A 21,437-nucleotide genomic window follows, 5' to 3' on the forward strand; every position below is an offset into this window, starting at 1 on the left:
TTTTTTACCATGCATACAATTTCGTTAACTTTTACCATTGATTTCGCGTCGATTTACTTGACGTTGACGAGACATTCAAAAATTGAGAAGTAAAAATGAATACATAATCCTACAAAACTTCATGTGTGGAACACGAGAAATGTTGCAAAACAAAAGTGCGAAGATCCGTCCATCATAACTTCCAAAAGCTTTTGGATTTTCTTCGATGTCCTATATGATTCTCTCTCTCGAGACCGGTAAACAGATCGAATTTATTGAGTTTGGATCAGATTCAACTTGATTCGTTAAATTAACGGATCATCTGAACCAATTCGTTAAGTTAACGAATTTTACAGATTAATTCAAAATGACCCATTAAGCATTCATCCAAACTTTAATTTTAACGAGTCGGGTCGGATTCAAAATGCCAGGCCTACTCTCAAGACAAAAAACTGAAAGCGAAATAACGGAGATAAAATTTAACCGTTGGAATTAACAGCGGTAAAATCAAAAACCCTAATCGTCTCTCGAGCTTCTTCCTCCCCAAGGTTCTTCTCACTTGCCCTAAAAAATCCTTCCTTTTCAGTTCGATTTTCTGAATTTAATCGTAATTATCGATCGGAATTGAAAATTGAAGTAGAATCAATAAAGAATTCGAAAGCGGATTAGGGATTTTGGTCTGAATTCGAGCGATCAAATGGCAGCTCCAGGGCCACCCCGACCCGGTAATCGTCCACCGCCCCCTTATTACAACCCTAACCCAAATCGTATAATTCCTCCCCCAAATTCCGATTCTTTGTCGGACAATTTGCACAATTTGAATCTCAATCGACCGCCTTCGATGCCCACCTCTGCCCCAAGACCTTCACCTCATTCCCAACCACCGCCGCCAGCACCGCCGGGCCCATTTTCTCGGACTGCGCAGTCCAGACCTTTACCGGGTCCCCCTCCAGTGGGACCCCCCTCCTCGTTTCCACCGTACGTGGGCCCGTCAATGTCTTCCGGGCCTCCTGTAGCTTCACCACTTGGCAACAGACCGCCTCCTCCCAATGCTTTCCCGCCGGCACCCCAACCAGGTGTTTTTCTCGGCGGGCCCCGTTTTCCTCCACCTGTTGGCGGGACTGGACCTTCGGCAACAATGGCTGCAGCTCGGGCACCGCCTCCTCATCATCAGCCTCAGCCTCCGCCAACCATGCATTCTGTATTGGGCAGTTCAGTGGGCAGAGTGCCTCCAGGTCCGCCCGTGCAGCCGCCGCAACCAGTTTCTCAACCTCCACAAACGTGGTCCATGCATAATCAAGTAAGCTCAAAGCTTTAAACTTTTTTTCAGACATTGTATGCAAGTTTTTTTTTTTTTTTCCTCCACTCAATAATCTGACTGAAATGTTTTCAACTGTTTTAGGCACCGCAGCTGCCGCCAACTTCAGCGTCTGTGCAACCACCAAGAATGTTTGGCATGCCACCACCGTTGCCAAACCAATCCATGACTGCCATATCACATGCTGTGGGGCAAACTGGAGCTCCGGCGGCAGGACCGTCAAAGATTGATCCGAATCAAATACCACGACCTATTCCAAGTTCCTCAGTGGTTGTGTATGAAACTCGTCAGGGCAATCAAACAACCCCTCCTCCGGTATTCATTTAGTTAACTTTTCTGGCCATTAATTGATCTTTAAGAATCATTTTGTGTTTTTTATACGTGCTCGCTGTGTTAGCGTTTAATGATCTTTCACCTATTACTAAATGTTACTTTTCTGAAGCCTTCTACAAGTGATTACACTGTCAGAGACACTGGGAACTGCAGTCCACGCAATATGAGGTGCACCATTAATCAGGTATCAACCTGAGCAGTTAACAATTACAAACAAGTAGTTGATTTTGATGTTTGAGATTGTGATTCATTGGATTATGTGAGGAAAAATCAATTATTCTCAGCATTTTCTATATACATATTTCGCTTTTATTTTAACAGGTTCCATGCACTGCTGACCTTTTGGCGACATCGGGAATGCAGTTGGCTTTGCTGCTCCAACCTTTGGCCCTTCCTCATCCATCCGAAGAGCCTATTCAAGTAATGCATAAATATTCTTTAGACTGTTTTCATGGTGGCCACGCCGGATTACACTGTTTTCATGGTGGCCATGGTTTTGGGGAGAGAAACGAGGATGGGGAAGCTATCTTGGATTTTGCAATGGCATATGATCTCTTCTTAGCCAACACCTTCTTTAAGAAGAGAGAAGAACATGTGATCACCTACAAGAGTGGGTCGTCAAAAACACAAATAGATTTTCTTCTAATGAGGAAAGGGGATCGTATAACTTGTAAGGATTGCAAAGTTATACCAGGAGAGAGCGTGGCTAATCAACATCGCTTGTTGGTGATGGATGTACATATCAAAAGAGTAAGACAAAAGAACAAGACTTGGAAGTGCCCAAGAACTAGATGGTGGAATCTAAAAGAAGAAAAACAAGCCATTTTCAAAGAGAAGGTAATCACCCAATGTGTGTGGGATAGAGAGGGGGAAGCTAGCCAAATGTGGGATTCCATGGCTAGTTGTATCCGAAAAGTAGCAAAAGAGGTATTAGGAGAGTCCAAGGGCTTTGCCCCACACCAAAAGGAATCTTGGTGGTGGAATGAGGAGGTACAAACAAAGGTGAAGGCTAAGAAGGAATGTTGTAAAGCCTTATACAAGGAGAGGACCGATGAAAATGGTGAAAGGTATAGAAAAGCGAAGCAAGAGGCGAAGAAAGCTGTCAGAGAAGCTAAGTTAGCGGCTTACGACGATATGTATAAACGACTAGATACCAAAGAAGGAGAGTTGGATATCTATAAACTAGCTAGAGCAAGGGAAAAGAAGACAAGGGACCTAAACCAAGTGAGGTGCATCAAGGATGAGGATGGAAAGGTTCTTGCTACAGAGAACGCGGTTAAAGACAGATGGAGAGGTTATTTTCATAATCTTTTCAATGAAGGACATGAAAGGAGTGCTTCTTTAGGGGAGTTGAGTAACTCAGAAGAGTGTAGAAACTACTCCTTTTATCGTCGAATCCGGAAGGAAGAAGTGGTTGTAGCTTTGAAGAAGATGAAGCATAGAAAAGCAATAGGCCCAGACGATATACCAATCGAAGTGTGGAAAGTTTTGGGAGAGATAGGTATAACATGGCTCACTGACCTTTTCAATAGGATTTTGAAAACGAAGAAGATGCCAAATGAGTGGCGAACGAGCACTTTGGTGCCTATCTACAAGAATAAGGGCGACGTACAAAATTGCATGAACTATAGGGGTATTAAGCTAATGAGTCATACAATGAAGCTCTGGGAGAGAGTCATTGAGCATAGATTGAGGCAAGAGACGGGTTTCGGACAACCAATTCGGGTTCATGCCAGGGCGCTCAACCATGGAGGCAATCTATCTCTTACGAAGATTGATGGAAAGATATAGAGATGGGAAAAAGGATTTACACATGGTCTTTATAGATTTGGAAAAAGCGTATGATAGGGTCCCAAGAGACATTCTTTGGAGGATTTTAGAGAAGAAAGGAGTACGAGTAGCATATATCCAAGCTATAAAGGATATGTATGAAGGAGCAAAGACCGCCGTAAGAACTCATGAAGGACAAACCGAAAGCTTTCCCATAACTGTAGGATTACATCAAGGCTCATCCTTAAGTCCTTACCTTTTTGCGTTGGTAATGGATGAGTTAACAGGACATATTCAAGATGATATTCCTTGGTGTATGCTTTTCGCAGACGATATAGTGTTGATAGATGAAACTCAGGAAGGGGTAAATGCAAAGCTTAACCTTTGGAGAGAAGTGTTGGAATCTAAAGGTCTTCGCCTCAGCCGATCAAAGACAGAATATATGGAGTGCAAGTTCAGTGCAAATGGAGGCCAAAACGAGTTAGGGGTGAGGATCGGAGATCAAGAAATACCAAAGAGCGACCGTTTTCGTTACCTAGGATCTATCTTGCAAAAGAACGGAGAATTAGATGGAGATCTCAACCATAGAATACAAGCTGGATGGATGAAGTGGAAGAGTGCATCCGGCGTGTTGTGTGACCGCCGTATGCCACTGAAGCTCAAGGGAAAATTTTATAGGACGGCAATAAGGCCGGCAATGCTGTATGGCACAGAATGTTGGGCGGTGAAACATCAACACGTACACAAAATGGGTGTAGCGGAGATGAGGATGCTTCGTTGGATGTGTGGGCACACGAGAAAGGATAAGATTAGGAATGAGGATATCCGGGGTAAAGTAGGAGTAGCCGAAATTGAAGGAAAGATGAGAGAAAATCGGTTACGGTGGTTTGGACATGTGCAAAGAAGGCCTACTGACGCTCCGATTAGAAGATGCGACTATGGGACAGAGGTTCAGGGCCGAAGGGGTAGAGGAAGACCTAGGAAAACTTTAGAAGAGACTCTAAGAAAAGACTTAGAGTACTTGGATCTAACGAAGGACATGACACAGGATCGAGCACAATGGCGTTCTAAGATTCATATAGCCGATCCCACTCAGTGACTTGGATTTTCCAAGTCTCCAACCAAGAAGTTTTCCTCACTCGGGAAATTAAGGGAACACTACCCCAACCTACATGCTCCACTCAGAAAGCTTCAACATACAAGCTTCAACAAAAGAAAATTCAAAGAACTTAGCGAAGAAGGCTTTGGTGTATTTAACACAATACGTTGAAATGAAGGAAAGCTTATTTATTGATATCCCCGATAAGCTACAAATATGTACATATACATGAGTCAAAATAAACACACAAGAGGGAGCCTTCACAAAGGTTGCTTAGGAGAAGTCTCAGCAGTCGGTAGAGCCCCAGAAAGAGAAGGCACCGGAGGGGGATCATTTGGAGCCTCAGTACTGGACAGAACCCTAGAAGGAGGAGGCATCAGAGGTTGATCATTTGGAGCTTCATTACGCGGTACAGCCCCAGAAGACGAAGGCAATAAATGCCTTTGGAACAAACCCACAAATCTCTGATGATCAAGTAAAACCTGACCATCAGTTTCCTTCATCTGGTCAAGCTTCCTCTTCATGTTTGTAGCATAGTCATGTGCGAGCCGGTGCAACTGTTTATTCTCATGCTTGAGCCCTCTAATCTCCTGTTTGAGACTCATCACTTCAGCCGCCAATGATTCAACTTGGCGGGTTCGAGCAAATAGGCGTTGTGCCATATTAGACACAGAACCTGCACACTGAACACTGAGAGCCAGCGAATCCTTAACAGCTAACTCATCAGACCGTTTGGAAAGTAGTCTGTTATCTTTGGGAGTGAGAAGGTTCCTGGCCACCACCGCAGCGGTCATATCATTCTTCATCACGGAATCCCCAACGGTAAGAGGACCAGTTGGGGAGACGAAGGATGGGCGCCATATGTTGTCTGGAGAAGGCGGGGCTGCCTCTTCAACAAGGTTCAAGTCAAAACGACGGTCGGAGGGGCCGGACATTTTCAAAGGTGTTGAAGAGAGAAGAGGTCGGACAAATCAAGATCTTAGAAGTGCAAGAATGAAGCTTCTACTGGTGGAGATTCAAGTGTGCTTTGGAACTTAATGCCAGCCCCTATAAAAATCTGCACTCGACGGAGCTTCAGAAATCAAAGAGGCGCCTGCTCAGAAATCGAAGAGGCGTTTGCTTTCTCAAAAGCTGGGCTGCTTAGAGATCACGAGGGTTGATCTCAGAAATCGAAGAGCCGTTTGCTTTCTCAAAAGTTGGGCTGCTCAAAGACCACGAAGGCCGATCTCAGAAATCGAAGAGGCGCTCGCTTTCTCAAAAGCTGGGCTCCCTAGAGACCACGAGGACCGATCTCAGAAATCGAAGAGGCACCTACTTTTCCAGCCTTGTCAGCACCTGTCACACGCACACTCAGCTTTGCGGAAATTATGGGCATTCTGTCAAAGACTTCTGGGGAAGTAGAAAACACATGAATCTTACTGTTCAATCACCCACTTCCCACACGCAACAATAGCTCATGGGTACCACAGATAACTTTGCCAAAGTTCTCTGCCAAAGTTGAGCACGTGAAGCTTGCAGCTCCCACTACATCGCTCTGACCAAGAAGGGTAAAAGAATAGCAAAGAAACAGAACTAACAAAGTTTAGACCCATAAATTTTGAAGGTCTAGCTACCATATTATTACCCACAAGGGTAAAGGAACAGTACCACTGCTGGATAATTGGAAAGTCCATGTATGTCAACCTCTGTGCTTCGTGGCAAGGTAGACTAGCAAACATGCCCAACCTTTACTCACATTCGAGAAAACACTCCCAATAAGATTGCTTGCTCCAAAATCGAAGAGGCACCGTCCTCCGAATCTAAAGAGCCAGACTCCCAACATGACTACTTTCTTAAAAATCGAAGAGAGGGTAAAGGAACAGTACCATTGCTGGATAATTGGAAAGTCCCTGTGTGTCAACCTCTGTGCTTCGTGGCAAGGTAGACTAGCAAACATGCCCAACCTTTACTCACATTCGAGAAAACACTCCCAACAAGATTGCTTGCTCCAAAATCGAAGAGGCACCGCCCTCCGAATCTCGAGAGCCACTCTCCCAACATGATTACTTTCTCAAAAATCGAAGAGACACTGCTCCCCGAATCTCGAGAGCCAGACCCCCAGCATGATTGCTTTCTCAAAAATCGGTGAGGCACCGTTCTCCGAATCAATCGAAGAGGCGCTCGCTTTCTCAAAAGCTGGGCTGCTCAGAGACCACGAGGGCCGATCTCAGAAATCAAAGAGGCACCTACTTTTCTAGCCTTGTCAGCACCTGTCACACGCACACTCAGCTTTGCAGAAATTATGGGCATTCTGTCGAAGACTTCTGGTGAAGTAGAAAGCACATGAATCTTACTGTTCAATCACCCACTTCCCACACGCAACAATAACTCATGGGTACCACAGATCACTTTGCCAAAGTTCTCTGCCAAAGTTGAGCACGTGAAGCTTGCAGCTCCCACTACATCGCTCTGACCAAGAAAGGTAAAAGAATAGCAAAGAAACAGCACTAACAAAGTTTAGACACATAAATTTTGAAGGTCTAGCTACCATATTATTACCCACAAGGGTAAAGGAACAGTACCACTGCTGGATAATTGGAAAGTCCCTGTGTGTCAACCTCTGTGTTTCGTGGCAAGGTAGACTAGCAAACATGCCCAACCTTTACTCACATTCGAGAAAACAGTCCCAACAAGATTGCTTGCTCCAAAATCGAAGAGGCACCGTCCTCCGAATCTCGAGAGCCAGACTCCCAACATGACTACTTTCTCAAAATCGAAGAGAGGGTAAAGGAACAGTACCATTGCTGGATAATTGGAAAGTCCCTATGTGTCAACCTTTGTGCTTCGTGGCAAGGTAGACTAGCAAACATGTCCAACCTTTACTCACATTCGAGACAACACTCCCAACAAGATTGCTTGCTCCAAAATCGAAGAGGCACCGCCCTCCGAATCTCGAGAGCCAGACTCCCAACATGATTACTTCCTCAAAAATCGAAGAGACACTGCTCTCCGAATCTCGAGAGTCAGACCCCCAACATGATTGCTTTCTCAAAAATCGAAGAGGCATCGTTCTCCGAATCTCGAGAGCCAGATACCACGGACCACTTTTTCAAAGTGCTCTGACAGAGTTAAAACATGTGAAACTGGCAGCTCCCACTACCGTGCTATGACCAAGCAGAGTAAAGGAATAGCATTACTACTTGTTGTTAGGGAGACTCCTATATATGTCGACCTCCATCCCCAACGGACAGGCAGACCTGCAAAAATGCTCAACCCTTCATCATATCTGAGAGGGCACTCCCAACAAAGCCTTTCGAAATATTCAGCTTTCTTTCCCCCCGATAATACCTCTGCAAACAAGCTATACTAGAGCAAGAATATCTCATATCATCAGGGTTAAAAGCAAGAGTATCCCATATCATGCTTTTTCCCTGTTTTTTCTTTTGGCCTTGTTTTTACCTGCAAGACAAGGAGAAAGAGAGCAATCAGTCAGCACTTGGAATCAAGCTTCCAGCCAGGAACTGACTGCCTGGAACCCCTTACCTGATTACTTACCTGGCATTGCTCTCGAGTACTCATCTTCAACATCTTATGTTTCCAGGGAAGATTTCGCATCTGCTTGAGGAACAGATAGGGCAAGTGCGAAGGATACAAGGAAGCATGTGGAGACAAGCGTAACAGCACACGTGCTGATACATCCATTACTCTGTCAAAAGCAAAAGTATCCCATATCAGCAGGGTGGAACGTACTCTAGATTTGATGGACTTGTTTTGACCCTCAAATTCTTCAGTCGGCCTTATACTCTGGAGGAAACCAGAAAACCCTCCAGCTCAGTTCAAGAATAAGCCTGTGGAAAGTTACTTCTTCAAAAGCAAAAGTATCTCATATCATCTCTTCTCATTTTTCTTCTCTTTATCCTTCATGCTGCTGCAAGATGGGGAGAAGGTGAACAATCAGTCGGAGCTCTGATTGCTTACCTTGTCTGTCACCTCTTTCAGCAGACCCCCTAGCTCGGCGACTTGGGGGACTCCTACTACATGGTTTGTATCGCGCTTGACCAAGCCTGAAACTACAAGTAAGCTTCAAGTGAAATTGATACATTACCTTGTGCATCTCCACCAGTTAAAGATACCACCCCTGGATGGAGGAAGAGTACTTCCAGAGAAGATGCCACATCTACCTATGAGACAGATAAGGCAAGTCAAGACGACACCACACTCCGATACTTAGAAGTTTCGTGATTACGAGATCATTCTCCCACAATATTTCCTAATGTCATTTGTACTAAATCATTCACTCGTACTCACTAAAGGAGAGCTTGAACCTATGTACTTGTGTAAACCCTTCACAATTAATGAGAACTCTTCTATTCCGTGGACGTAGCCAATCTGGGTGAACCACGTACATCTTGTGTTTGCTTTCCTATCTCTATCCATTTATATACTTATCCACACTAATGACCGGAGCAATCTAGCGAAGATAACAAAAAGCGACCGTTTTCGTTACCTATGATCTATCTTGCAAGAGAACGGAGAATTAGATGGAGATCTCAACCATAGAATACGAGCTGGATGGAAAGAGTGCATCCGGCGTGTTGTGTGACCGTCGTAGGCCACTGAAGCTCAAGGGAAAATTTTATAGGACGGCAATAAGGCCAGCGATGTTGTATGGCAGAGAATGTTGGGTGGTGAAGCATCAACACGTACACAAAATGGGTGTAGCGGAGATGAGGATGCTTCGTGGGATGTGTGGGCACACGAGAAAGGATAAGATTGGGAATGAGGATATCCGAGGTACAGTAGGAGTAGCCGAAATTGTAGGAAAGATGAGAGAAAATCGGCTCTGGTGATTTGGACATGTGCAAAGAAGGCCGACTGACGCTCCGGTTCGAAGATGTGACTACGGGACAGAGGTTCAGGGCCGAAGGGGTAGAGGAAGACCTAGGAAAACTTTGGAAGAGACTCTAAGAAAAGACTTAGAGTACTTGGATCTAACGGAGGACATGACACAAAACCGAGCGCAATGGCGTTCTAGGATTCATATAGCCGACCCCACTTAGTGGGAAAAGGCTTTGTTGTTGTTGTTGTTGTTGATGGTAACTTAACAGTTTATCATGCGTTGGTCAGTGAGTCATAATCGAGATCTGACGGATCACCGAAAATTTGGGATCACCGCTTCTCTTTGCTATTTGCGGATTTTATCTTAATGTATTAATCGTCCATGTCAAAAGCTCCAAAATTTGTGGGTACACATACTAGATAATTGAAAGATGCATGTCTGCATCCTGGTCCTTCTTGATAAACTATTCTTGTTATAGGTTGTGGATTTTGGTGAAAGTGGTCCTGTTCGTTGTTCTCGTTGCAAAGGCTACATAAACCCTTCCATGAAGTTCATTGATCAGGGCAGGAAGTTCATCTGTAGCTTGTGTGGTTAGTCCAACTTAGGATTGCACCAGTTTTTTATGTATCTACTATCTTTCTTTTAAACTTTGTGTATGCTTACTTTTATGAAAGATACTATCAGCCATTTCTGTCATCTTCACTTCTCACATCTCCCAAAGTTTTACATTTATGTTATTCCTTAATTTAGGATAGTTGTCCTTGTTTTTCCATGTTGAAGTTTTTTTTTCATTGGTATTGATAACATGGTGATTTTACGACATGCACTTGTTTAATTTGCAGGATTTAGTGATGAGACGCCCCATGATTACCACTGCAATCTTGGTCCAGATGGTAGGCGTAGAGATGCTGACGATAGGCCCGAGCTTTGTAAAGGAATGGTTGAATTTGTTGCTTCAAAAGAGTACATGGTTAGTTGGTTCATGAGATTTCCCAGCTTTATGCAGCTTCATGTTTGGTTAATGTTGTTTTTTTTCTGTTTCATTTAGATTCAAAATTAATTATCATGTTCCAGGTGCGTGATCCAATGCTGGCTGTGTATTTCTTCCTTATTGATGTATCTATGAGTGCTATGCAAACTGGAGCAACTGCGGCGGCATGCAGTGCAATCAGTCAAGTTATTTCTGATCTTCCTGTAAGTTTTATGCCTATTTTCAGTATGCTAAAGCATGTAATTGCACCTGCTTATATAAAATTTGACATATACTTGTCACCTTGGTTTTAGAGTATGTCAAGTTTTTTAAGTTCTTACAAGAACCTGCTTATTGGATTAAGGTTTTTAGCGACTGATGTAATTGATGATTCTACTATTTCAGGAAGGCCCTAGGACTATGGTGGGAATTGCAACATTTGACACTACAATTCATTTTTACAATTTGAAACGTTCATTACAGCAGGTCAATATATTACTTTGTAACTCATGCTCTCTTCTGCAATGAATTTAAAAATTGCATTTGCTTCATTATCTCATCATTTCTCATCCTGGTCTATGGCATGAAAGTATACCCCTTTCAATTGTGCTGTCATTCAAAATAGGTGGTTTCTCTTTGTTGGGAGAAACCTTGTTTCAATATACGGCATTAAAAGCATGTCCTAAGTATGGTTCTGAGAATATATGGTTTCCTGTTGTTATAAGGATTGTACTCCATTTAAACCATGTTACGGTTATGGTTAATACATTTGATCATTTCCCTGTTTACTCAACAACACTAAAACATTCATTTCGATAGAAGATTGCTCACTGATTTTATATTTGATATGTTTTGCAGCCACTGATGCTCATTGTTCCTGATGTACAAGATGTTTATACTCCTCTGCAGACTGATGTAATTGTACAGATTTCTGAGGTTAGATTTAGACTTCAGTTTTGTTTGTGTTCTCTAGTAAAGCTGTTGATATGTGTAGGGCAATTTCTTAGCAACCCCAGATACGTCAAACCATTACTTGTTTGACAAATGTCCAAATGATTTTTTGTTAAGCCTTTGGTTGTTTTTGACATGTATCCAGTGCCGTCAACATTTAGAACTACTTTTGGAAAGCATCCCATCCATGTTTCAAGATAATAAAACAGCTGACTCAGCTTTTGGTGCCGCGGTCAAGGTATGGTATTCATATCTTCTTGCGTTTATTCTGGCTTTTCTGGGTGAGTGTTAAAGATGGTGTGGGAGAGTAAAAAAATAAAAAATTGGAGTTCTTGTTAAATTGGGTTTTCCGGTGTTTTATACTGTTATGTTTTTAAAATCACCAGCTTCATGGACACTGTATAATCACATTGATTGATGTCTAAGGGTTTATAGCCTGCATTCTAACGTGTTGCCATTTTGTTTATATTTTTCAGGCTGCATTCTTGGCAATGAAAAGGAATGGAGGAAAACTTTTGGTATTTCAGTCAGGTAAGTTCAGAGACATGTGTAATTTTAGTTTTATGGACTTTCTTTTTACAACATTGTCATGCTTGTTACAGCAATGCTATATTTATCTTGTTCATCTCTCTAAAGAGTGTTTTTAGAAGTTAAATCTGTTTCTAAAATGGACTTATGAGTATATTCTAAAAACGATAGACGTTGTCTACAGTCTTGCCATCAATTGGAATTGGAGCCCTTTCAGCTAGAGATGCTGAAGGAAGAACTAATAGCTCTGCGGGGGAGAAGGTATTGATATATGATATTCTGATTTTCTCCAACTACATGTTCTTCCATCTCTCGTTCTACCTTGAAATCCTGCGATCTGCAAAACTATATTATTTGAGTACTTCATTTGTCCTAACTTCTAACAGAATTATACTCTATGTTTGTGAATCTCTCTCTTCTCCAGGAGGTACATAAATTACTTCAACCAGCTGACAAGATTTTAGAAACAATGGCTATGGAACTTGCTGAGTATCAGGTAAACATTTAGTGTTCTGTTTGCATTTGATAAGTAGTTTGTTATAATTCTGAATTCTGCTGATGGTCATTGGTTGGCATTTGTAGACATAGATGTTGATGGGATTACTTATTCATGCTAATGATCTTTGTCTTTATATGTTACAGGTCTGCGTTGATATTTTTGTAACTACCCAGGCATACATAGACATAGCTTCTATGTCTGTCATCCCAAGAATCACTGGTGGCCAGGTACTGGAAAATGTCTATTCTTGCAATATATTATAGAAAATATGGGTTATAGTTTCCTGCCAGTTTTTTCTTTGTTTAGCCATTTGGGATTTTATTAACGGCACTATTCATGATTTCTGTCATTGCAGACTCGACTTACCTCACATTTCCACTCTGTTCCAGGTCTATTATTATTACCCTTTCTCTGCGGTTGCTGACTCTGCAAAGATCTACAATGACCTTAGATGGAATGTCACACGGCCTCAAGGTTTTGAGGCAGTGATGCGTGTGAGATGCAGCCAGGTAACCTATTTGGAGTGCTGACGTTCATTTTCTCGTCTTTTCCTTTTGTGTGATAGCAAATGGTTACTTATAATTTCTCTGTTCTGCAAGTGATTGTTTTTCCTGATCTACTGTAGGGTCTCCAAGTTCAAGAGTACCATGGGAACTTCTGCAAGCGCGTTCCTACTGACGTTGACCTACCCAGTGTAAGTTATACAACACAAACACACATATCATGTACATTCACACACCTATGTTTGCATGTTCTACTTTTGATGGTCGTTGAGTCTTTTTTCTCCACCATGGACTGCGTATAAATGCTGATCATATTGTTAGCTTGAATACCAGTATTTATGAAACCTTAACTAATCTTTTATTGTGCAGATTGACTGTGACAAAACTATAATGGTAACCATAAAATATGATGATAAGTTGCAGGATGGCTCAGAATGTGTGTTTCAGGTACTAACTAGTTTTACTTTCTAAGTTTCTTGGAATATCTGGTCCAATATCTCCCCATTTTGATGCTGTGGAGCTTCCCATAATTCCTGTTAATGTTGAAGAAAATGACTCTTATTTTCCTTCTAATTACTTTGTCTTGTCCATTGTCCAGTGTGCGCTTCTATACACCACTGTGTACGGTCAAAGAAGAATTCGAGTTACAACGTTAGCTCTGCCATGTACAAGTATACTGAATAATCTTTTCCGTACAGCTGACTTGGATACCCAGTTCGCTTGTATATTGAAACAAGGTATTTGGTTACACCTTTTTTCACAATCTTGTTTTTTACCTTTGTACCATGCAATTTTCTCATTCACTTTCTTTGTGCACTCACGCTCTAGTACCAGAAGTCCCTTTTGTTTCATCGCTTCCATGGCACTTTAGTTATCTTTGATATGGGGAAATGATACTCACAATATACTGTCGAATTTTCTTTCTGCAGCTGCAATTGAAATTCCTTCTCGCCCGCTCATGCAAGTCCGTGAAAGACTGACTGACCGTTGCATTGGTATTCTGTGTTCTTATAGGAAATTTTGTGCTACAGTTTCATCATCTGGACAACTTGTTCTTCCGGAAACACTTAAGCTCCTACCGTTATACATCCTTGGTATCTTCTTCTATGCCTTTAAGTTACAAAACTTATACTAGTTGTATTTGTGAAGCTAAATGTGCTTTCTCCCTCCAAATAAATAAAATCAGAATTTTGTTATGCCCCAATGCATGGACTATGTTATGCATGACTCTTCCGATAAGCATATTAGCAGTCATTGAGGTATGACATTCGTACATGTTTTAATAATTCTGTTTAATTTTTTTTTTCTTTTTCAGCACTAACTAAAAGCACGGGATTGCGAGCTGCGGGGAAATTAGATGAACGATCCTACTGGATCAATTATGTGTCCTCTGTTTCTACTCCTTTAGCAATAGCACTTGTGTATCCTCGAATGGTGGCAATCCATGATTTAATTTCCAAGGTCCGAAAGGTTTTACCATTACTTAAGTTTGATTTTTCCCTTGCTCTGCTCTCTCTCTCTCTCTCTCTCTCTCTCTCTCTGAGACACAAACCAATGCTAGAAATGTGCTCGCTTTCAAGTTATTGATCCTAAAACCAATGGATTTCTGTTAATTGACAGACGGATGGATCAATTGTTCCTCCTGCAATTCCACTTTCTAGTGAGCATATCAGCGATGAGGGAATTTATCTTCTTGAGAATGGAGAGGATTGTCTAATATATATTGGCAGCTCGGTAGATCCAGATATCTTGAAGAAGTTGTTCGGTATTTCTTCAGTTGATGAAATTCCTGCTCAGGTACATGTTAAGCCAAATCATTCTTATACACAATGTCTGTCCAATATGATGCCTAACTACTGACCGACTTGCATATTGGCAAAGTTAATTCTCAGTTTATTTCCCAGTATAAATATCATCCGGTCGCTAATATTCTCGCATACACAGTTTGTGCTGCAGCAGTACGATAATCCATTTTCAGCTAAGCTAAATGACGTGGTAAATGAGATTCGACGCCAAAGATGTTCCTACCTCCGGTAAGCTTTTGTTTTTCTGTTACTTTCTCAATCATACATCGTGTTGATTCGATGCAAGTCTAATCAATTCCTCGATTATGTTCTTGCAGCATGAAATTATGCAAGAAAGGAGATCCATCAGGTCAGTGCGTTGTTGTGCTGTGTAATAATTGTGTTACATAAAAGTTACGGGTTTATGTATTAACTCTTGTATTCTACTTTCCCAGGGATGCTCTTCTTCTCGTATATCGTCGAAGATAAAAACTTGAATGGCCTCTCCTATATCGAGTTTCTAATACATATTCATCGGCAGATTCAAATGAAAATGTGATTAGCTTCTTCGGTCCGATACCGGTCGTGATGCCTTCGTTCTGGGCAGCCGCGGGGGGATAGAAAACAAGAAAGGACACCTTCCTTCACTGCACAGTTTGGTCATAACGAAGGACTTATGGAGGGGAGGGGGTTGGTGCCAGGATTTGTGTTAGTTTATATAGTCAATGGTAAATATTGAAAAGAAGTAAATTATAGAGCCCCACAAAAGTGGTAAATGGTGAATTAATAAATATAAGAGCTCTCAAGTTTTGTGAAAACATACTATTGTCGACACTATATATTTTGTGTGGAAAAAAAAATGTTAGAGGCTATTTAACAAAAATTCTAAAATTCTTGGGTGGCCCGGAGGATCAGGTACCCTGAATGTTTTATCCATTAGATTTTGGTTTTTAATTTTAAAGAATATCTAACAGTTAAAATATCGGTACTATTGAGTACCCAAGAAAGTCCTGTTATAGACCTAAAGTTATCTAATGGGGAAATTGCAGCAATGGTTCTTTAACTTTAACCCAATTGAAGTAATAGTTCATCAACTAAAAATTTGTAATCATTTATCCTTTTAACTCATTAAAACGTGTAGTTATGATATTTTTTTGTTAACTTTGTTAGAACTTCTTCAAAATGACTCATGTACCATGCATATAATGCATATGAGGTTGAATCTGGGGTCATATAAGGAAAACTAAATGAGAAAATTGTGGCAATAGTCCCTCAACTTTAACCTAATTGTAGCAATGGTCTTTCTAACATAACTCATTTTGACGGAAGTTTTGACGTAGTTGATGAAAAAGACTATAGCTGCACATTTTGATGAGTTAAGGAACTAATGATCATTGATTTTTAGTTGAGAGAACATTACTTCAATTAAATTAAAGTTAAGGAACCATTGCTACATTAGTTGAGTGACTAGGGCTTGTTTGGACGTGTTTTTAAAATGACTAAAAGCACTTGTAGTCATTTTAAAAGTACGTTCAAACGAGCCCTAGTCACTCAATTAAAAAAGCTTTTAGAAAAAATGTTTTTGATTTCCAAAAGCACTTCAAGTGCTTTCTACAATAAGCACAGTTATGTGCTTCTTCCAGGAAGCACTTTAAGTGCTTTTCCGGAATTTACTCAAAATTTTACTAAGAATTGTTTCCAAAAATATCTTTATCAAAAGTGCTTTCAGTTATTTTAAAAGCAAATCCAAACGAGTCCTGTTACTCTATATAGTTTCTAGAAGTCGTTTCATTTTTATCCACAGGGGGGACATAAACCTTACCCCTCATAAACAGAGATAACAAAAACAATACACAAAAAAGAAGGGGGACATAAACCATATCCTTCTAGAAACGAAAACAAGAGAGATACAAAGAAAATAGGAGGGGCATGAAACCTAACCCCTCTAAAACCAAACCTAAATGTCTAAACCTGCAAAACAAGTTGAGCAACACCACAAAGTTAGGGGAAAAAAAGAGTGAGACAAACCTGGATGCCAAAATGAACATTAATTTGTGAAGCAATAGCCAGGCAAGCCAACATAGTCCGAAAACAATGCAGCACGAGCCGCTGGCAGAGGAGAATCATGCCAAGTTTAAGTTGGAGAAGACAAGCCCATGTTAGCAAAATTGTTCGCACCAAAATTTCCTTCCCGATATATTTGAGATAAGTAGAAAGTCATTTTCCGAATGCGGTCCAAACAAATAGACCATTGGGTACGAAGAGGCCATGGAGGATCAAAATCAAACGATTGAATAGCAGAAATAACACCAAAGCTGTCACTTTCCAACCAAAGACAATGCTAATCCAGCTGATATACAAACTTTACACCAATAATAATTGCATATAATTTTGCAAAAAAAAGAATTGCGATAACCAATTCATTGGCAAAAACCACCAAGAAAATGACCATGGCAATTCCTGAAAACTCCTCCACAAGCAGCAGGATCAAGATTTCCTTTAGATAAACCATATGTATTAAGTTTAATCCAAGGAAACCAAGGAGGAGACCAAAGGACAGGAAAAATAGTAGGCGCCTTGCAAGAGATAGGTCAGATCCCCATCGAAGAGATGATTCGAGTATCAAAACCTTGAGAGTAACCACGAATAAACTTTCCACCATGAACAATCACATAATTGATAAACATGCAAAGACGATGAAAACAGAGTGGTCGGCCTTAAAAAAATAAACTTATTTTGAGCCTTCCAAATAGCCACAATAGTATACAGATCCGTAAAAATCCAGAGATTGTTCAATGGTTGGGAAAAGGGCTTATGCATATAGATATCCCAAAAAACATCCAAAAATTTTGAAAGAGACAAAGAGGTACCAAAATGGCATGCTAACCACCTCAAAAGTTGCCTAGATATCCGACAGCCGAAGAAAAAATGAGTAGTAAATTCTTCAAAATTACGACATAAACAACAAATGGATACCAAAGAAATACCACGTCGTTGAAGCGCACCCTCGATAGGCAGTTTATCATGAAAAAACCGCCAAGCCAAAATAGTTAGCCGTGGTGGAATAAAATGCTGCCAAATAACCTTAGCCCAAGCACAATCACTATGTTTCCTTCGAATAAGTTGATAACCAGAAGAAAAGGAAAACTTCCTAGTAGGTGAGGGCTCCGAAATCAATTTACCATCCTCGACATTTAAGGGAAAAGGTAGACATAAAATTTGTTGCACCACATAAGGGAATAAATTTATAAAATAATATGGGAAAGACCAACTTTGTGCTTCAATAACATCTGAAATCCGAGGAAGAACCTTAGGTGAAATGACCGAAGATAAACAAGGGCTAATAAATGGGTTTTCCAACCATTTGTCAAACCAAAAGGAAACGGACCTCCCATCACCAATAATCCAACGACTATTATTATTCAGAATAGGCAAAGCACGCTTCAAACCATGCCACACAGAAGACCATAAATAGATATTTAGTTTTTTGGAAGGTGAAAGAGGAAAACGCTGACGAGCAAAAGAACCCCACAGAGAAGAGGATTGTAAAGCATTCCATCCAAAACTAAGCAAAGCCATCAAGTTCAAGGAAGCTAAATCATGAAAACCAAGCCCACCTTCATTTTTAGGTCCACACACCATACTCCAATCAACAGTTACCAACTTCTGGGAAGCTAAATCCCTTGACCAAAAAAAATTCCTTGCGCAAGCAGAAATATGTTTTAAAAAGGCAAGATGGCAATTGATAAACTAAGAAATTATGGAGGAACAAACTTTGATAAACAGAATGCACTAATTGAAATCGTCCAGCCATTGAGAAAAGTTTTCCTTTCCAACAAGAGAGGTGGGCTTTAGCCTTGTCAATCAAAGCTTGAAAGTGAATTCTCCTTGGCTTACCACGAAAAATGGGTACCCAAAATAAGTGAAAGGAACAACACTCAAATAAAAACCAATGTGTCTCGAAACATGCACTTTACGATGAACAAAAGAGGATTTTATGTTCCCATTTAATAACATTTCCTTTTACGAGCACGTAGGAAATCTTAGAAAACCCGATAATAGAAATTTCGGAACATAAAATACTTGAGGGTTTTAGGATTAGAAAAAAAAAAGAAATAAAGAATTATTTTGAATTTCAATTTAGGTCACACAGTCACATACAATATAAGAAATTTAAAAGTACAAACTTGGAAATTCTGTCGAACTAAAGAAGTGTGTGTCCTTTCTCTGAAGGCTCGAAAGAATGGCGATACCGGTGGAGGCGGCGGCGGCGGAAGTAGAAAGAGAGAAAGAGATGGAGTCGACTAGGAAAGAGGAGATGGCGCCATGGGAGCAACACTCGACTGTAATCAGCATCCCTCGCTTCGACTACAACGCCCCTTCTTCTCTTCTCCAACGCTCCCACTCCGGCTTCCTCATTACCTGCCCCATCAGTCTGTCACTCTCCTCTTCTTCCTCTTTCAAATTTATGACCCCTAATTTAACAAAGAACCAACGATTCTGATAGAAAGTTTGTTTCTTTGTGTTTCTGCTGTGATTAATTTTGATCAGAGAGGGAGAAAAGCGCCACAAAAGAAGCAATTTCCCTCCTTGCAAAGGTAAAATCCCTTCTTTTATGCCTTTGAAATTCCCAACTTGTTTACTGCAAATGTGATTGATTTATTATTTATTTATGGATGTGAACTTTTTAATTGTGATCACAATTTTGGGGTTTTTGTATGTTTATGTTTTCAGTATGTTCAGTGCTTTAATAGTTGCAGCTCAGAGGACAATACCAGTTCGAAAAGAAGGAAGCTTTCGAAAGAGGATATCGATAGCGAGTGCTGCAATGGCGGCGGGGAAAGCAAAGATGCTGCTACTGCTAACTCTGAGGACGCTCGTGGTATCACTTGCATATGTTGTGCTATTAGTATTAGGTTCTGACTTTCTGTATTTGTTGTGATATGACTTGTTTGTTATCGTAATGCTGTTGGCAGATGATCTTCAGGAGCGTACTCCTCGTTTGTCTCCTGCGAAGGTGGATGCGGAAGGAGATGCAAATCCCCTTCTTTCGCTGGTTAAGTTGACAAAGAGTGGTCTACTTCTCTTTACTTTCCGCAGAAACACTTCTCCTGACGTTGTTGATACTGTATCGAAAATTATTCAGGCTGTGGAATCCAAGAGTGTTGGTTCACCACTGTGAGTAGATAATTTACTTTCTTCTGACAGATTTTCTGTTTCAAAGCTTTTATAATTTATGCTAAAGCATTCTTTGTTTTGAGGATGAGGGCTTCTAGTTGTTCCCTATAGCCCACTTTGAGGTTGTGCCGCAGCTCTTCAATGTTTTTGCACTCAGTATTCATTTGCATTTCCATATGAAGGGTCCAGTAATATATATGATCCTTTTCCCCCATTATGAACACTAATTGGGAGTTCTTTGGTGCAGTTGGTGTAATCGCATTTTCCCTATCCAAGCTACTTGTAGTTTGAAAGAGAAGGAACTGCATGAAGTTGTGTCAAGGCTTGTTCTTCAATTCGTGAACGATAATCAGAAGCTTGTGCGGCCCATAAAGGTAGAAGTCAAATCCGTTATCACTTCATAACAATAGTTTCATCGTTACCTTTTTCAGCAACCATTGAAGGGGATTAATTATTTTATAGGAGTTATAATATTTTGATGTGCAAATGAAATTTCTACATGATTTTGTAGTTTGCAATTGCATATAATAGAAGAGGGATAGAGACAGAACTGAATATTCCCAAAGAATCTTCAAATGCAATTGATATGTTGGACCGTGACAAATGCTTTGCCGCAGTGGCTACTGCTGTCAAGGGTGTTCTATCAGAGTCAGTGGTGGACCTCAAATCTCCGGAAGTGAGAATTCCCTCTGCATTTTCTTAAATTGGCATGTTATTCTTATGCTCATTCTAACTATTCGACCAAAATTTTCAGCTCTGTGTTCTTCTTGAGCTACTACCCCTTTCTGGTGTACCCAAAGAGTCGTTAGTGGTTGCTGTATCAGTTCTTCCTCGATACATTGTTAATGCAAAGCCGAAACTATGCATCAAGGCACTGGTTTCCGATACAAAAACGAAGGGGAAAAAGCAGTAAGAAGGATTAAACAGTTTCATGACATCCAACAATACCCTGCGGGCGGGAGTTGTAAAGTTCTCTGATAGTGATGATGAAAATGGGAGGTCTGTAGCTGGTGTTAGATATGTTACAAAATTCGATCCAACCGATTCAGCTGTTTGTTGTACCCTAACAGTCACCCCAGTTTTGTGTTTCGCTTTTCTGTGGCAGAGGTCTTTCTTTTCTTCGTTCTTCATGTATTTGTTCTTGTTTTCGAGTTTTAAAGGATCCGTCTTAATTCATATTGTTGCAGACATTGGTATTTACTCATATTGGCTATTCGGTAGAGCTGATGGTGCTTTATTTATGCACTCGAGTTTGAATTTTAAAGTAGAATAACAAACGTATTAATGTTTGAACGACCAGACTCGGCCCATAAAGCTAGAAGTTAACCCACAAATACCACCCGGATTCGTTCTTGTTTTCGAGTTTTAAAAGATCCGTCATAATTCATATTGTTGCAGACATTGGTATTTAGTCACGTTGGCTATTCACTAGAGCTGATAATGTTTTATTTATGCACTCGAGTTTGAATTTTAAAGCTAGAATAACAAATGCATTAATGTTTGAACGACCTGACCCGGCCCATAAAGCTAGAAGTTAACTTACAAATACCACCCGCGTACCAATGGGTCCAACAGACCTCGAAACAGATCTTGCTACGACCTTCTTGTCCCCATATCGGGCAATTGCAATTGAGCTCCATGAAAGAGACGATCTAGAGGCGACGCCGGTGTCGATGGAGTAGGCCGACAGGGTAATTTTCTTCGCT

At 40.8% G+C, this 21,437-nt stretch overlaps 2 protein-coding genes across 3 annotated transcripts; both read left to right on the top strand.

The window, feature by feature from the left end:
- The first annotated feature begins 467 nt into the window (after positions 1-467).
- On the top strand, positions 468-15,436 carry LOC126608170 (protein transport protein Sec24-like At4g32640). Its single transcript, XM_050275988.1, has 24 exons — positions 468-1,279; positions 1,382-1,612; positions 1,740-1,814; positions 1,952-2,050; positions 9,797-9,908; positions 10,161-10,288; positions 10,393-10,512; positions 10,694-10,774; positions 11,147-11,224; positions 11,385-11,477; positions 11,716-11,770; positions 11,952-12,028; positions 12,192-12,263; positions 12,410-12,493; positions 12,656-12,775; positions 12,892-12,960; positions 13,139-13,216; positions 13,368-13,506; positions 13,699-13,863; positions 14,085-14,230; positions 14,390-14,566; positions 14,714-14,802; positions 14,892-14,923; positions 15,009-15,436. The coding sequence occupies exons 1-24, from the start codon at positions 677-679 to the stop codon at positions 15,110-15,112; spliced, it is 3,027 nt and encodes a 1,008-aa protein (XP_050131945.1). The 5' UTR covers positions 468-676; the 3' UTR covers positions 15,113-15,436.
- A 3,284-nt stretch (positions 15,437-18,720) lies between these two features.
- Positions 18,721-20,972, top strand: LOC126606401 (uncharacterized). 2 transcript variants are annotated; one of them, XM_050273782.1, is made up of 7 exons: positions 18,721-18,986; positions 19,105-19,151; positions 19,297-19,435; positions 19,530-19,731; positions 19,979-20,105; positions 20,243-20,407; positions 20,486-20,972. In XM_050273782.1, exons 1-7 carry the CDS (start codon positions 18,797-18,799, stop codon positions 20,642-20,644), a joined length of 1,029 nt encoding a protein of 342 aa, XP_050129739.1. In that variant the 5' UTR covers positions 18,721-18,796; the 3' UTR covers positions 20,645-20,972. The 2 variants fall into 2 exon arrangements, with proteins under 2 accessions (XP_050129739.1, XP_050129738.1); XM_050273781.1 differs by having other exon boundaries at positions 18,725-18,986; positions 19,288-19,435.
- The last annotated feature ends 465 nt before the right edge of the window (positions 20,973-21,437 follow it).

Source organism: Malus sylvestris, chromosome 16 (assembly GCF_916048215.2).
Source record: "Malus sylvestris chromosome 16, drMalSylv7.2, whole genome shotgun sequence".
NCBI lineage: Eukaryota > Viridiplantae > Streptophyta > Magnoliopsida > Rosales > Rosaceae > Malus > Malus sylvestris.